This window comes from Marmota marmota, unplaced genomic scaffold (genome assembly GCF_001458135.2).
Source record: "Marmota marmota marmota unplaced genomic scaffold, marMar, whole genome shotgun sequence".
Lineage (NCBI taxonomy): Eukaryota > Metazoa > Chordata > Mammalia > Rodentia > Sciuridae > Marmota > Marmota marmota.
Genome location: NW_025999999.1, coordinates 14,525,568 through 14,540,895, shown reverse-complemented (window position 1 = coordinate 14,540,895; position 15,328 = coordinate 14,525,568). Strand labels below are relative to the sequence as shown.

At 32.6% G+C, this 15,328-nt stretch overlaps 1 protein-coding gene across 1 annotated transcript in view; it reads right to left on the bottom strand.

Moving 5' to 3' along the window:
• Positions 1-583: 583 nt before the first annotated feature.
• Smc3 (structural maintenance of chromosomes 3) overlaps positions 584-15,328 on the bottom strand; it is a 32,627-nt gene continuing 17,882 nt past the window's right edge. Inside the window, exons 14-29 of the mRNA XM_015494783.2 lie at positions 13,698-13,801; positions 13,413-13,512; positions 12,834-12,994; positions 12,343-12,484; positions 10,841-10,991; positions 8,538-8,690; positions 7,478-7,629; positions 6,190-6,348; positions 5,372-5,479; positions 4,786-4,894; positions 3,635-3,882; positions 3,334-3,546; positions 2,863-3,054; positions 2,529-2,706; positions 1,578-1,684; positions 584-986 (exon numbers count right to left, since the gene is read on the bottom strand). Coding sequence (XP_015350269.1) covers positions 915-986; positions 1,578-1,684; positions 2,529-2,706; positions 2,863-3,054; positions 3,334-3,546; positions 3,635-3,882; positions 4,786-4,894; positions 5,372-5,479; positions 6,190-6,348; positions 7,478-7,629; positions 8,538-8,690; positions 10,841-10,991; positions 12,343-12,484; positions 12,834-12,994; positions 13,413-13,512; positions 13,698-13,801 — 2,349 coding nt within the window. The 3' untranslated portion in view covers positions 584-914. The remainder of the gene's footprint in view (positions 987-1,577; positions 1,685-2,528; positions 2,707-2,862; positions 3,055-3,333; positions 3,547-3,634; positions 3,883-4,785; positions 4,895-5,371; positions 5,480-6,189; positions 6,349-7,477; positions 7,630-8,537; positions 8,691-10,840; positions 10,992-12,342; positions 12,485-12,833; positions 12,995-13,412; positions 13,513-13,697; positions 13,802-15,328) is intronic.

The window sequence follows — 15,328 nt, the reverse complement described above, 5'->3', positions numbered from 1 at the left end:
CTAGTGTTCTCACACTTAGAACTATTTTAAGCACACAAGTTCTATTAAATACACTGCCATCTAAAAAAAAATAATTTTTAAAGAACTCATTATACCAAGTTGAAGCAGGGGGCTCTAATCATCACTGAAGGTCAAAATCACTATGAGGAACTTTAGAAATAGCAATAACTAGAATCCCAACCATTTAAGATTTTGATTCAACATCCAATAGTGTTATATTTTTAAAAGTTCCCCATCAGGTACACAATGAGACTCACTGATGAAATTAAAAAAAAATATATATGGAAGTACACCTTTTAAATAAAAGTGACACTTTCTTAGGCAAAATAAAAAGTACACGTTTAAATTATTTTTATTACTGTTGTGTGTGTGTGCTACAGGGGATTGAACCCAGGGGTGCTCTACTATTAAGATACATCCTCAGCCCTTTTTATTTTGTGAGACAGGGTCTCACCAGGTTGTAACCCACCTGCCTCAGCCTCCAGAGGAACTGGGATTACAGGTGTGTACCACCAAACTCAGCCAAGAAAAACTGGTTTCTAATCAGTAAAATGACAAATAAAAAGCCACATAAAACACAAAGTCATAAAGCCAATCATTTAATTGAGGCTATAAAAAAAGATGCAGTATAACTGACAATTAGAAAAGAATATTTAGAATGTTTCAAAAGATTTAAAATAGGAGAAGCAGGGCACTTTACAAAAAGCTGTGTGAGAAACAAAATTTTTTAACTATTAGTAGAAATGTAACATTACAGAATATCTTATAAAATACAAAGACAGAATAAAAAAGGACTATGTGTGTTCTAAGTCTGACAACAATAAAGACCAATATTTAGCTTAAATTTACAGTTCCTGGGTATGAGAACCATGTTATTATATACATCTTCCAAATCTGTGGGCAATATTTTTCAATTAACCATGTGTAGTATCATCTTCTACAAAGTCCTTGGCCATCTCTGCTGTGATCACATCAATATGACTAACCTGCAGAACAATGTTGAAAACATTACATCTTATACAATTATTATCTGTGTTTGCCCTGTTTAAGGTAATGTTTACAATACACAGCCTAGTCCCTGTAAATTGTACGTATTGTGTCAAATGATTCTAAAGCATTGTTAAATCTTTATTTATAATAGTGATTATTCAATAGGTGGGTTTAAAAATATTATACATTTAATGCTCTGAAGATATAGATTAGTAATTATGCCTATCATCCTGAACTTCCTTTTGTTCAGTTTAAATTATTTACTATTTCATCAAAGAATCTTAAGACTGGAAGACAACCAGGAAAAGGTATGAGTGGGACAGCCAAATAGAACTAATTGTTAAAGACTATGCTTTCAAGAAGCATTGAGTAGACCTGACAGGAAGATATTGTCTTTTGATATCAATGAAAATAAAGAAAATTCAAACAATAAATGCTACAAAATATCTGCTAAACTTCATAGATATTTGGGAAAAATGTATTTACAGAGACAGATTAGTAATTATTTGTCTTCTTTCACAATTTAACATAAAATCAGAATTTAACAAATTCAATGCTTATTAACAAACAACAACAAAAAAATTTACCTTGTTTCTGAACTTCACACCATAGAATTTGTCAGCTGACTCAAGCAGTTCAGGCCTAAAAGTAGTTGTAATAAATTGAGCATGTACTGCAAGTTCCATAATCATATCTGTAAAAAGAAATAATTTAATAAATCCCTTTTCTCAGGAGATCTAAAAATTAAAAAAAAAGATATTTTTACTCTTATCTAAAATTCAAAATTGTCAGAACAGCCTTTTTTTCCCCCTTTGGTAAGGGCAATTGAACCCAGGAACACTCAACAACTGAGCCACATCCCCAGCCCTCTTTTTTTTTTTTTAGAGACAGGGTCTCGTTGAGTTGCTTAGGGCCTCACTAAGTTGCTGAGGCTGGCTTTGAACTCACATCCTCCTGCCTCAGCCTCCTGAGCCACTAGGACAGCAGGCATGTGCCACCATGCCTGGTTCAGCCTGTGACTTTTATTTTCCATGCACACAACTGCAGAAACTACCAATTTAACTTCTTCAATTAGGAACAAAGCTTTAAACCCAGTATCTTAAAGCTACAGAAACAGTTGTTTACTATAAAGAATCTTCTAATGGTTTTCTCATACACACATACATATCATCTTTCTTCTGCTATCCACTACCCCCCCAAAACCTTTTGGACTTATAAGAATTAGACTTTTGAGCACAAAACTGTTTGTCAGGTACTATTTTAATGCTGAGTAAACAAAGCAGATTTTAATAAAATTTAATTAAAGTAATTTTCACTTAATTCAAAATAGTATATCTATTTCTCACATAACTAAACCTTGAAAAATAGTCAAATACCAAACTTCTAAAAAACTATTAAAAGACAAATTATCTTGTTTACCTAGTATATACAATCTACTTGCCCCAAATATTTCCAACAACAAGAAAACATAGTAATAAAAGAGGTAAGGTATCACCTTTAAGCAAGTTCTCATTTTAAGCACAAAACCAAAACTGTACCTGACACAGCCTTTCGGTGTTGAGCATCCAGAGCTTGGTCAATTTCATCAAACAAGTAAAAAGGAGCTGGGTCACATTTCTGAATGGCAAAAATCAGAGCAAGGGCTACTAAGGATTTCTGTCCACCTGAAAGCTGTTGCATTTCCCTCATTTCACCTTGTTTTCCTGTAAACGACACCTAGGAAAACATATTAAGAGTTAATATCCCAGAGGGTAGTAGAATCATTATCACTTCTTAAATTAAATTGCATATGAAGTATAATTTAGATGTGCAAAAGATTCTATAAATTCTATGATATTGTAGTGAATAAAATAAAAGATACAAATATTTTACCCTAATTCCAACTCCTGTGAACTGGTCAACTGATGGAACACTGCTTTGTGACCCAGAACCCCTCTCACTTTCACCACTCCCTTCTCCTTCATCCTGAGACTGACTGCCTTCCACATCTCCTTTCTTCATCACCAGAGTAGCTTTGCCGCCAGGTACTAACTTCTGGAATACTTCACTGAAGTTCTTGGATACCTTAACAAAAAAAAAAAGTGTCAATTCAAATATAAATTTTGCTTAAAAGGAATTATATATACTACTACTTAAAACAAAGACAAGTATTTAAAAGTATTGGGAATATTTTTTATATTAAGAACAAGAGATAAAGATTCTTCTCAGAGTTACATAAAAACATCCAAATTACTACAAGTTAGCAACTTATATACCAGATTTATTCAAGTATATTAGATTAACCTTACTGAGTAACAGATGAAGTTTTCATCTTGCATTTTTTAAACAATAAGCAGAACATACCTGTTTGAAAGTTAACTGAATAGCTTCATATTTTCGAAGTTCGAGTACATTCATCAGTTCCATAATTGATTTGTACCCCCTATCCAACTCTTCTTGACGCTTTATTAACTTTTCTTTCTGCTCAGAAAAATTTACAAACTGATCTAAAGCTTTTTTGTTGACATGGCTGTACTTCTTTAACTCAGTGTTGCACTGTTCGAGTTTTCGAAATAACTACAAAGAAAAGAAAATACGTAAATAAGTTCACATACTACAGGGAAATCTGCAATGAAACTTCAAATTTAAATCCTTGTTGATTTACTTGTTTGAGGCTCAGTGTCTGATACTTTTCAAATGCTTCCTGAGGAAGTGATCCAAGTTCTCGAATTTTCTTCATACATTCTTCTTTCTTTTTCAATAGCATGCCTTGTCGATTTGTCATCTTTTCCAGTTCTTTAGTATCATGATTTATAGCATCCATGTGTTCTTTTTCCATATTTTTCCAACGCTCCATACTCTTCTGAAGCTCCTTAATTCCAGCTTCTGTTTTATCGATGGAATTGTCCAAATCTAAGACGGGAAAGAAACAAAATTTGGCTTTAGACTATTAGACCCACAGTGCTATTTGAGCAAGATTTTTAAAATGAGCAAATCTTCCAAAATAAATACATTTTAACCTTTTTCAGAGTTTGCTTAAATTTTGCTGTGAAAATGCACATATACCACTTAAGTCTGGACAAAATACATGAGTTACTCAAGAATAATCATAAGGGTTGGGGTTGGAGCTCAGTGGTGGAACACTTGCCTAAGACATGTGAGGCACTGGGTTCAATCCTCAGCACATCATAACAATAAATAAATAAAATAAAGGTATCGTGTCCATCTACAACTAAAAATATTTTTTGAAAAAATAATCGTGAAACTTTCCATTTCATAGTTTTGATTATTTAATGTTCATATTTATAAATAGCTAAAAAAATTACTTTCTTCTCAGTAACTATTAAGAAATTTGATTCAGGAATTTCATCTTTTGTTAACTAAATAAATAATTACAGTCTCTCTTAATATCATCAGAAATCTATCCCAACAAAAAAGTTTCTATTTAGGGGCTGGGGATGTGGTTCAAGCGGTAGCACACTCGCCTGGCATGCGTGCGACCCAGATTCGATCCTCAGCACCACATACAAACAAAGATGTTGTGTCCACCGAAAACTAAAAAATAAATATTAAAAAATTCTCTCTCTCTCTCTCTCTCTCTGTCTCTATCACTCTCTCTTTAAAAAAATTTTTAAAAAAAGTTTCTATTTATATTTAACCTACTAAACTCTATTCACTATTAATTGCTTATGGTGATGGAAAAAAATTATTACTACATGCTTCTGCCTATTTGGATGTTATTTTTATCACAAGCATTTTATAAACTAAGCTAAATTTAACATCATACCATAATTTTTTTACTATATACAAATTCACCTTCTGATCGTGCCATAGTATCTTTGACTCTTTTATTAATGGCTTCAAGTTCTGATGTTGTGGCAGTGAGAACAGTACCCCCTTCTGTCTCTCTCAGTTCATTGAGTTCCTACAACAGAAAAGGACCTCTGAGTGTTAAACCATAAAATATGAATTTTGTTAGTTTCAAAATGTTGACTGCCATTAGTTGCTATAGTTATTCTCTAGTTTCTACAAAAATTTCATATGATTGCAAATACTTGACAGTATACTAAAAGCGAAACAAAGTAATGACATAATTAATAGAAAATTGCTCAACATGACTTTAATGAGGAAACACTAGCTAACATTTACTGAGCGTGTAGAATGTACCAAGACAGTTAATTATATGAAGCAGAACCTACTATTTTACACAAAAGGAAACAGAAAATAAATATTAAATGACTTGCCAAAAATCACACATCAGGTAGGAGTGCCAGAATTCCAACCCAGGGCTAGTGTGCAGATAGCTGTCTATCCTAAAAGCCCATGCTTTCAATCACATCCTCTCTCATATAACCACTTTTAGTAGGTTATCACCACAGAATCCTCAAAAAGAACAAATTACCTGTTCTACTTGGTCCAAGCGTTTCCTCAAATTTTCATTGAGATAAGTTTCTACTCGAGTAATAATACCTTCTAATTTAATTCTTTCATTTAGTAATTGTCTGTTTTCCTAAAATTAAGAAATAAAAATTAGTTTTCTACCTAAGCAGTAATATTTCAGACATTTTTATTATCTGCACCATTGTGTTGAAATGAGCTCAAACGGAGTTTTATATTTTAAACCTTTTCAAGAAATCCTATATTTAAAAAATTTTTCTCTTTCTCATCTGTTCAACAGAATGCTAAGTTTGGTGCCTGGTTTTTAAAAGACATGGTGCCGAGAAATTTTATTTTCTTGCTTTTTATTTTTTGGTCTCAGTGTTATTTATAATTATGCATTAAAAACATCAAATGTTATTCAAGACAATATTATTGAATATATAAAGTTGGTCCGATCAGTATTTATATTTGATTTAAGTAGCTCAATGGTACTAATGATAAATGTGCATTAAATAACAAAGTGAAGATTTCTTATATAATCCTAACATACCCCAAATGTCTTAGAAACACCTAATTAAAACCTTACTTACTCCTATGAGTATTAAGGCCCAAGTCTCATTTTTGTATTTTCTCAATATTCTTTTCTTTCATACTCCATTGGTTCATTATCATTATATATGATAGCAGTAACCACTGTACATATACATATGTGCACATAAAATAATTTGGCCAATTTCATTCCCCAGTAATTCCCCTTCATATTCTTTTATTTGGCAAGAAAGGCAATTTTCATAACAGCTAATTATCAGCGAATTTTTTTTCCCCATCAGGTGTACTTGCCTGCTGAAGTTGACGAATTTCATCATTCAGTGCATCTACCCTTTTCTGATCTTCCAGACTAAGTTGAGAAAGCAAATCAGTTCCTAGTTCCGCTTTCAGTGATTCTCTGGTGGACTCCATAGCATGCAAACTTGCTTCCAAACTTTGTAAGCTACGTTGCTACATGACAAATTATCCATTTCTTAATAAAGGTATTAACCATTATTACTAATAATGAAAAACTAGAAAAAATCTACATGACATTAAAGCCAACTAAAATAATCACAACCCAATTAAATATTAGGTGCTATAATGTGTTGCTAAGTTATAATGTTCTGTAGGTTAGGTGTATTAAATGCATTTTTCCTTGGGATATTTTCAACTTCTGATGGTTTATCAAGACACAATCCCATCATAAACCAAGGAGCAACTGTACTTTTTCTTTTTTGTATTATTTTTTCCCTTCCTTTTTCCTTTCAATGGTATTGAGTAAATGAACTCAGGGTCACAAGCATGCCAGGCAAGCATTCCACCACTGAACTACATACCCAAACCCCTATACTAATTAAATCTAATATTTAGAAAAGAAAAGAAAAACATTTACTCCGTGAGGGAGGGACAAACCATATTTCATGGTTAAACTATACAAAACTTTTCAGAAGTATCCATAGGAACAAAAAGAATATTTTGGAAGAGTGTAACTGTGAGCATTTCTTTCTTTTTTTTTTTAAATCTCAGTACTACTGAGATTCTAAATAAAAAGTTCTTGCCTAAACTGCTTCAAGTTTACGATACAATAATGAACTATTCTTTGTATAAGTCTGCTTCTACTCATTTTAATATAATCTGGACAACATTCAGTCAAGTATTCAAATAGTTTCATAATGCTTTCTAGACAAAAATGGATACTGACAAATTAAATACCAATTATCAGACAGCACTATTATGCCATATCTCAAAATGTCTGTTTATCCAATTAAGGTGTGCAGCCTGAATGCAATCTACAATAAAAGATTCTGGGTACATATGAATTTAAGTACTTTACAGAGAGATGTAAATGTCTAGAAGTATGGGTTCAAATAAAAATGGAATATATGAGATTCAATGATAACCCATATAATACATGATTCACCCCCAATTCTATATAATCACAAGTATCCTTTTAGTTTTGTTATTTGCCATGCCAGGGTTGAACCCAGGGCCTTACATACATTGGATAAGTGCCGTACTACTGAGCTACATCCCCAAGCTATCACCCCGATTCTATATAATAAAAACAAATCTATAATAAAAGACATACTTAACAAACCTTAGGCATAAAGGTCTTCTCTGACTGCTGCCGCTTCTCTTTCAACATCTTCATTTCTGATAATATGCTGTCTCTGGATGCTTTAAATTTCCTTTGTTGGGTTTCTATCTGCTGCATTTGATTCATCAACTGATCAATTTCATTATTAATCCATATACAAGGCTAAGGAAAATTCTTACCAGGTTATATGTCACATGTTCTAAAAGTATGAAATGTAAATCTTGGCTATGTTAAAGCTAAAAAGCTCAACTGTTGTTTTGTGTTGCTGTTTACATTGATGGCACAGAAGCTATAAATTCAGTTAAAAAAAAATACCAGTTTTACTTAAAATGTCCTTGTAGTAGTAACAAATAACTATTCTCAATGTTCAAGTACCTGTATTCTTCACATTGTATGAGAAACTAGGAAGCACACATCAAGTACTCCTGTATTTCCAAAGCACTGTTTGTTTTTAAGAAAATGCATATGGCAGAACTATTTCAGTTGTGTGCTGAACTAGCCACTCTCCATGTTGCACAATTTTTATTTCAAAGAACAACCATGGTTACTCAGATTTGCCTATTTCATGGCCATTTCCTCCACTAATATTAAATCTGCGTTTGCACCAAATGACCTCAGATAGTAAGTTCTAATGGACATTTTTCATTCCTGATATACTGACATCCATACATTATAGGGCATTACCCATACCTCCAACCCTTCTCCTTGGAACACCACCCAGGTTTCGTCCCATAATTCAGTGACTAATCCTTGGTTTCCTCTTTGCCCGATAGCCTTAAAAACTTGGTGTTCCTAAGATTCTTTTCCTTCAAAAGTAAACACACTGGTATTAGCTACTAATAGTTAAGCAAAGAATCAATATAAAAATAAAAAGTTCTTTTTAGGTTTTTTCCCCTTAGTCTTCAGAAGCTAAAGAGACAAACATAAGCTCTTCTGCTTAAATAAAAGCCAAAGTAAAACACATTATATATATATTACACCCAACATGTAAAAGATTAGCTACAATCAAAATGTAGTTTTCTCCACAGTGTCCACCATTAAGCACAAAATAAAAAGATATTTTCAATATTTCTGCGCAGGTTTTCATTGAGCTTTGCTTCAAGCTCACCCAGTTCTTCTTCTGCTTTTCTAACATCTTTTTGTAATTCAAGTCGAGACTTCCTTGTGTCATAATAACCTCCAGTTAGAGCACCCCGATGACTGACTTGGTCACCTATAAACAAAACATGATAAAGGTAGTGATTCTGTATAACAATTTTATTCAATGATAAACTGACTTATAATCAAATACTTATCAAAGGCTTTAAATTACACAATGAGAATTAAAAATGTACCTTCTAGATAAGCCTTAACATCTAGCAGAAAGCAAAAGTTCTAAAGACTAATGAGGACATATCAATATGACACTAAGAACTAGTTTGGAAAAAATCAGAGCATCAAAAATAATAGCAATGTAATAATACTGAATTAAAAAAATCCATGAGTCAGTGATACTTAAAAATAAACAAGTAGCTGGGCACTGTGGTGCATGCCTGTAATCCCAGTAGCTCGGGAAGCTGAGGCAGAAGGATCATGAGTTCAAAGCCAGCCTCTGAAACTCAGTGAGGCCCTAAGCAACTCAGTGTTTAGACCCTGTCTCAAAATACAAAATAGGGCTAGGGTTGTGGCTGGTGGTTGAATTCCTGAGTTCAATCCCCAGTGCCAAAAATAAATAAACACACAGTACTCTTTTTTACAGAAAGCTAACAGTTAATATGTATAGAGGCAATGAAAGAATCTAAGAATTGCCATTTCAAAACCCCAAGTATAATAAGTAGTTTAGGCAAGAGTCAACAAAGAATGCTTAAAAAGTTGTTAGGGAACCTAATACTCAGTTTTAAAGAACAACTGCACATATGACTTAGTTACAAAGGGGAAACGCCCCTTTACTGTTAGCTGAGAGATCTGCTAGTGATTGAATTTAGCATCACCAAGAGTGGGACATAGTAAATGATGCAGTAAGAGGTACACATCGCTCATGTAAGCACTCATACCAAGAAAGTTTAACCTGAATTTAACCATAAGGAAACTATAAAATAAATTTAGAAAATGGATCACTCTCTAAGTCAATTTCAGGAGGTAGTGGGCTAAGAGAAGGGAACAGAAGAACTGTCTTATATTTAAAGAATCTAAAGAGAAGACATTGCATGTATCCTTGATTGAATCCTGAATAGAAAAACAATTCAAATGACATCGTTTGAATGTGGTTACTTTTTAGATGTTATTAAGTTAATGTTCAATTTCTTAGGTGTAAGAATAATATAAGGTGGTTACAATGGAAAATGCTCTTATTTATAAAACACAGGCTTAAGTTTTAGAGATGAAGAACCAAGATGCTTACAACTTATTCTCAGTTGGTTCAGCAGCAACAAGAACAAAACTGGGAATAGGAATGTTGTCTTTCTTTTCTCCAACAAATTATAAAGAAAAATTAAAAAATGAAACAATGAAGTCAAATAACATACCAAGAGTTCTTAACCTGCATTCCACAGATAACATTCAGACCTGTGACTTGGGTGGGGAAAAATGTACATCTTTTTTTTTTTAACATTTATTTTTTAGTTGTAGTTGGACACAATACCTTTATTTCACTTATTTATTTTTATGTGGTGCTGAGGATCGACCCAGGATCCCACAAATGCGAGGCGAGCACTCTTACCACTGAGCCACAACCCCAGCCCCCCTAAAATGTACATCTTTATTTAATACTTCTTTCTGTAGTGAATAACTATGGTATTGTAAGTACTCATAACTTTGTTATGAAGAGAAGCAAAATTATTTTCATGTAAAATTATGCTTGTCACAGATCTCAAAATTTTGTTTACATGTATCTGTGTTTCAAAATCTTAGTTACTAAAGACTTTGCTAAATCTTGTCTTTAATACATTTAATAATGCATTACTATATCATATTTTTTAAATATTGTGATACATACCAATATAACAGGTTTCCTTTGTGATCCAAAGTATATTACTTTATGCATTTAAATTCTTTTGAGAAAGGATTCATAAGCTTCAAAGAGCCAAAGGAGCCCACAGTGCAAAAAAGGTTAAGAACCAAATGTTTATACATTAAAAAAAAGAAAAAAAAAATCAATATCAAGGGCAGCCTGATTGCATTCTCACTTGAACCCACTGTTTAAAAAATGATAAAAAAAAATCGGACATGGGTTTTTAAATACTCTTGAACCTTTTAATTACTATCCAAGATATACTCATCAGACATGCATACAGCTCAAGAGATATATTATTATACAGCTTGTTATATGTGTTAAAATTATTTATTAGATTTATTTGTTCAAAGTTAAGAATTACTATTACAAACCTTCCAAAGTAATGCAGTCCATAGTGAAAGCACGTGCCAGTTGGGTTGAAACTTCCATGCTTCGACAAATAAGTGTCTTTCCAAATACATGTTTGAAAGCTTTGTCAAATCTGGGATTGTACCTCAGTTTACTGATCATAGGAATAGCATCCTAAAAATGAATATTTCATTAATAAGCAAGGAGGTAACAACACAGCTAATTAAAAACTGTTTGCAGAATTATATCTTTATAAATACAAACACAAATATACTTCAAAACTACCAGTTTTTTTATTGAAGATATTGAAACAATCATTCTACTAAAATCTAGAGGGCTGGGAATATAGTGTACTGGCAGCAGATCTGGGCTGCTATTCAATTCCTAGCACCACAAAAAAAATAATAAAATGAAATATCCTGGATATTTAATCCTCAAAGTTTTCAATAGTAGAGCACATGGTGATAAAAAGCTTAATAGCTTTGGAGTCAGGCTGCCCAAATTCAAATCTTAGTTCTTCCACTTATCAGATGTGTGCTGGGATAAATTGCTTAATTTCCCTAGATAACAATTACTTACATACAAAACTTTGAAATAATAGTTTCTTCCTTTTAAAGTTATAAAGACTAAATGAGTTAATACATGCAAAGTAATTCATGTAGTATCTGCAGATGTCATGTATTTTCATTTTTTCCTCTTTCCTAAACTATCTGAAAAGGATTTTTATAGATTTTTCTGAATTATGAAATATATCCTACATATAAAAAATGTAATATGTACATATTAAGCTTAAATTAATAATTATAAAGAGAACACTAATATAACCACCATATATAAGAAACAGAACACTGTTGACAGTCCAGAAGCCACAGTAATTACCTGCTGGAGGTAACCATTATCACGACTTTGTGCTAATCACTTCCTTGCATATCTTTCTAATTCTATTACCTAAATTCAGTTTTGTGTATGTTATATAAATGGAACCACACTTCCATTCTTATGTGTCTTTTGCTTCACTCATACATCATGTTTTTAAAACTCAATTTTCCTCCACAATACTTAAGAGCTGCTATTATTATCAACATTCTGAGGACAAGGACCTCAAAGTAATAACATTTTTTTCAAGAATGATGTCTGAAGAATATTTTTAATCCACTTAAACTGTGCTAATTAGAAACATTATGCTTTCAGACTTTATCATCTTCCTAGCCACTTTTCATTTAATTTATAAAATATATTAAAAGCATAACCAGAAAACTTTTTAAAATTCCCTTTAAATGACAGTCCTCAGGAATTTTTCCCCAATTCCATAATTTTATTATTGTCACCCTGAAGATTTACATATCTGCAATGATTTGTTTCATAAATCTTGGCTATAATCTCTGTTCTCCTCAATCCCACCAAACAGTAACTTTGCTCTAGGCTACTGAATCTCCATGTATAGTACCCAGGCACTAATATGTAATAAAAAGAATCTACAATAGAGGTAATTTAATAAAAGAGACCTTAACATATGTTGACTTACATTGGTTTCAGGATAGGCAGTATCCCTGACATCTAACTTGTTAAGAGGGAGAAAAGTGACCTCTCCGGGAAGATTCATTTTATTAAACTCCATTAAAATCTTTGTGCTGACTTCATCTGAATCAACAATGTGATAAAATAACCTACATATAAACAATAAAAAAGAAAAGACACATCTTTACTGCTAGATTTCAAAATATTGTAAACATTTAAGCATCAAACAATTCAGTTTTCCCATGTAATTCCACTGTACTGAAAAAGATTAAGTAGAATATTCCAATAAAGGAAGGGGAGCCCAAAATAGGGAAAGTTCTACTTCACACAATTAGAAACAAATACTTGGCACCTACTTCTTTAAAGTTAAATAAGGAACCTCAAGGATATGAGATAATGGAACACATATTATACAAAAATTATGAAGAGTTGTTTTTTAGGTTATTCTTACTCCCTCTTACCTCCCCAAACCCTCAATATCAAGCAAAAAAATTTCACCTGTTTCCAGCAGTGACTTCCACACATGTGTAAAAGGCCGGCTCACACTCAAAGTTATTCATCACAATGCCATGATAGCCATTTTGTACATGTTGGTTTATTCCTTTTCGACGAAAATGGTCCAACACTTTGTTTATACTATCTATTCCATTTAAAATGGCCTATAAATTGTTTAGTGAAAAACATCAGTATCACCAAAGGCTTTCCTGCTGGTAAGAAGCCCATTACATCATACATTTAAATATATACCAGAGAGTAAACATTCTCCTCATCAAGCATATCATCCCCTTAAAATATGTCAACTACACTTAACACTTTATATTATGGGTCTGCTCTGTGACACTAGGGTGAAAAAATGGGTTCTTTGCCTAAAACTCAAAAGTGCTATCATTAATAACATGGTTGGTATACCATCAGGATAATTATATAATCTCTATTGTTTCACATTTATAGGATAAGTGATTTGGACTCTACTTTCCTATTTATTACCTAGAACTTAATACCTACAGCTTGAAAGCTACTAAATTCTTGCAACGATGACTGACTCAACTACTTGGGTAATGCAAAGAACTTGCCTACCTTTCCTGTTGCTGCTCTAAGAAGTTGCTGCTTCTTTTCAAGATCTTCTCTTTTAGCAGCAAGTGCTTGCTGTTCTGCATTTTCCTCTCTCCACAAGTAACTAATTAATAAAAATTAGATGACCTTTAATTTTAAACACACATAAGATGCACTTACAATATACACTATAGAATAAAATACTGAAATTAAACTTAGTTAATTTATAACATAAAGACCACGTAACAATCCATAATCAACATTACTAAAAAAAAAAAAAAAAAATTTGGCATTTTAGTCTATACTAACTTTCTTTCACTTTGTAATTCATCTTTCTTATTTTTTACTTCATAATATTTTCTGTCCAGTTCTTCTACTCGAGCTTTGACTTCATTGAGATCCTGATCCAGTTTCTATGGGAATAAAAACAATTCAAATTTAAAATTCAATTTCATAGTGACAATCCATAGTGACATTATGAAAGTACATCACTGGTTCCAAAAGCTAATGGAAGGAGAAATTAACAAGGGGAATGAGAAACATTTCTTAGTGACAAACATATTCACTATCTTAAATGTGATGACTTCACAGGTAATGTACTTTTTTAAGTATGTACAATTTATTGTATATCAGTTATACCTCATTGAAGCTACTGAAAAATCAAATTTTGATTTTTAAAAGGAGTTGGCAGAGTACAGAACAAGAAAACACAAACCGTAAAATGGATTATCCTAGAAAATATTGCTAAAAAGAAATTAATTTGTCATTAATAACCTAAACCTTACTACTTCTGTCATATTCACTCCAGAATTTTAGAATAAAAAAATAATAATATAGCCTAGGAAAAAATAAGAAACATTACTGTAGCTTATTCACAGCTATCAAAGAGTTTCTCCTCCATATCAGTAAGTGAGACCAAGATACCATTAAAATCAGTAAAAAAGTCTAAATTTATTTTAAGATACACAGAATAAAAGAAACAAACAAAACCATGACAAAACTACCCAAGACATTTTTTCATACAGCAGGTATTTTTTTTTTTTTTTGGTAGTAGGGATTAGACCCAGGGCACTCTACTCATGAGCAACATTTCCAGCCCCTTAAAATTCTGAGATAGTCTAGCTAAATTTGCTAAGGTTGGGCTCAAACTTGCAGTCCTACTGCCTCAGGCTTTTGAGCTGATGAGATTATAGGCATGTACCACTGCCAGGTGGACTGATGAAATTTTTTCTGCACGTGTAGTTCTGGGGATCGAATCCAGGGCCTTATGCATACTAGGCAAACACTCCACCCCTGAGCCATATCCTCAGCCCCAGGTGTTAAAAATATAGCACAAAAGCTGGGGGTGGATGGGAAGAATGGAGGAACTCTGATTGGACAAAGGGGGTGGGGACAGGAAAGATGGTGGAATGAGATGGACATCATTACCCCAGGTACATGCATGACTGCACATATGATGTGATGCTACATTGTATACAACCAGAGAAATGAATCAATGTACAATGTGTTGTACATTGTACAAAATGCATTCTGCTGTCATATATACCTAATCAGAATAAATAAATTTTAAAAAATTGTAGAAAAATTAATCCAGAAAACAAATGGATATTTTACATAGTGCTAATGTACTGCAAATTCTTATCTATCCAGAATAAAAGACACACTTTATCTTCACAAGTGGTCATTCTGATAACACTAGGTGTAGCTGAAATACTGGAAAATAATAAACTTCAAGCATAAAAGAGAATAAATAAAGCCGCTCAATGGAAAATCTTGGTTTATCATCACTCTTTCAAAAATGGGATCTGCTAGCATCTTCAACAAATGGTGCAGGGAAAACTGGAAATCCATATGCAACAAAATGAAACTGAATCCCTTTCTCTCGCCATGCACAAAAGTTAACTCAAAATGGATCAAGGAGCTTGATATCAAATCAGAGA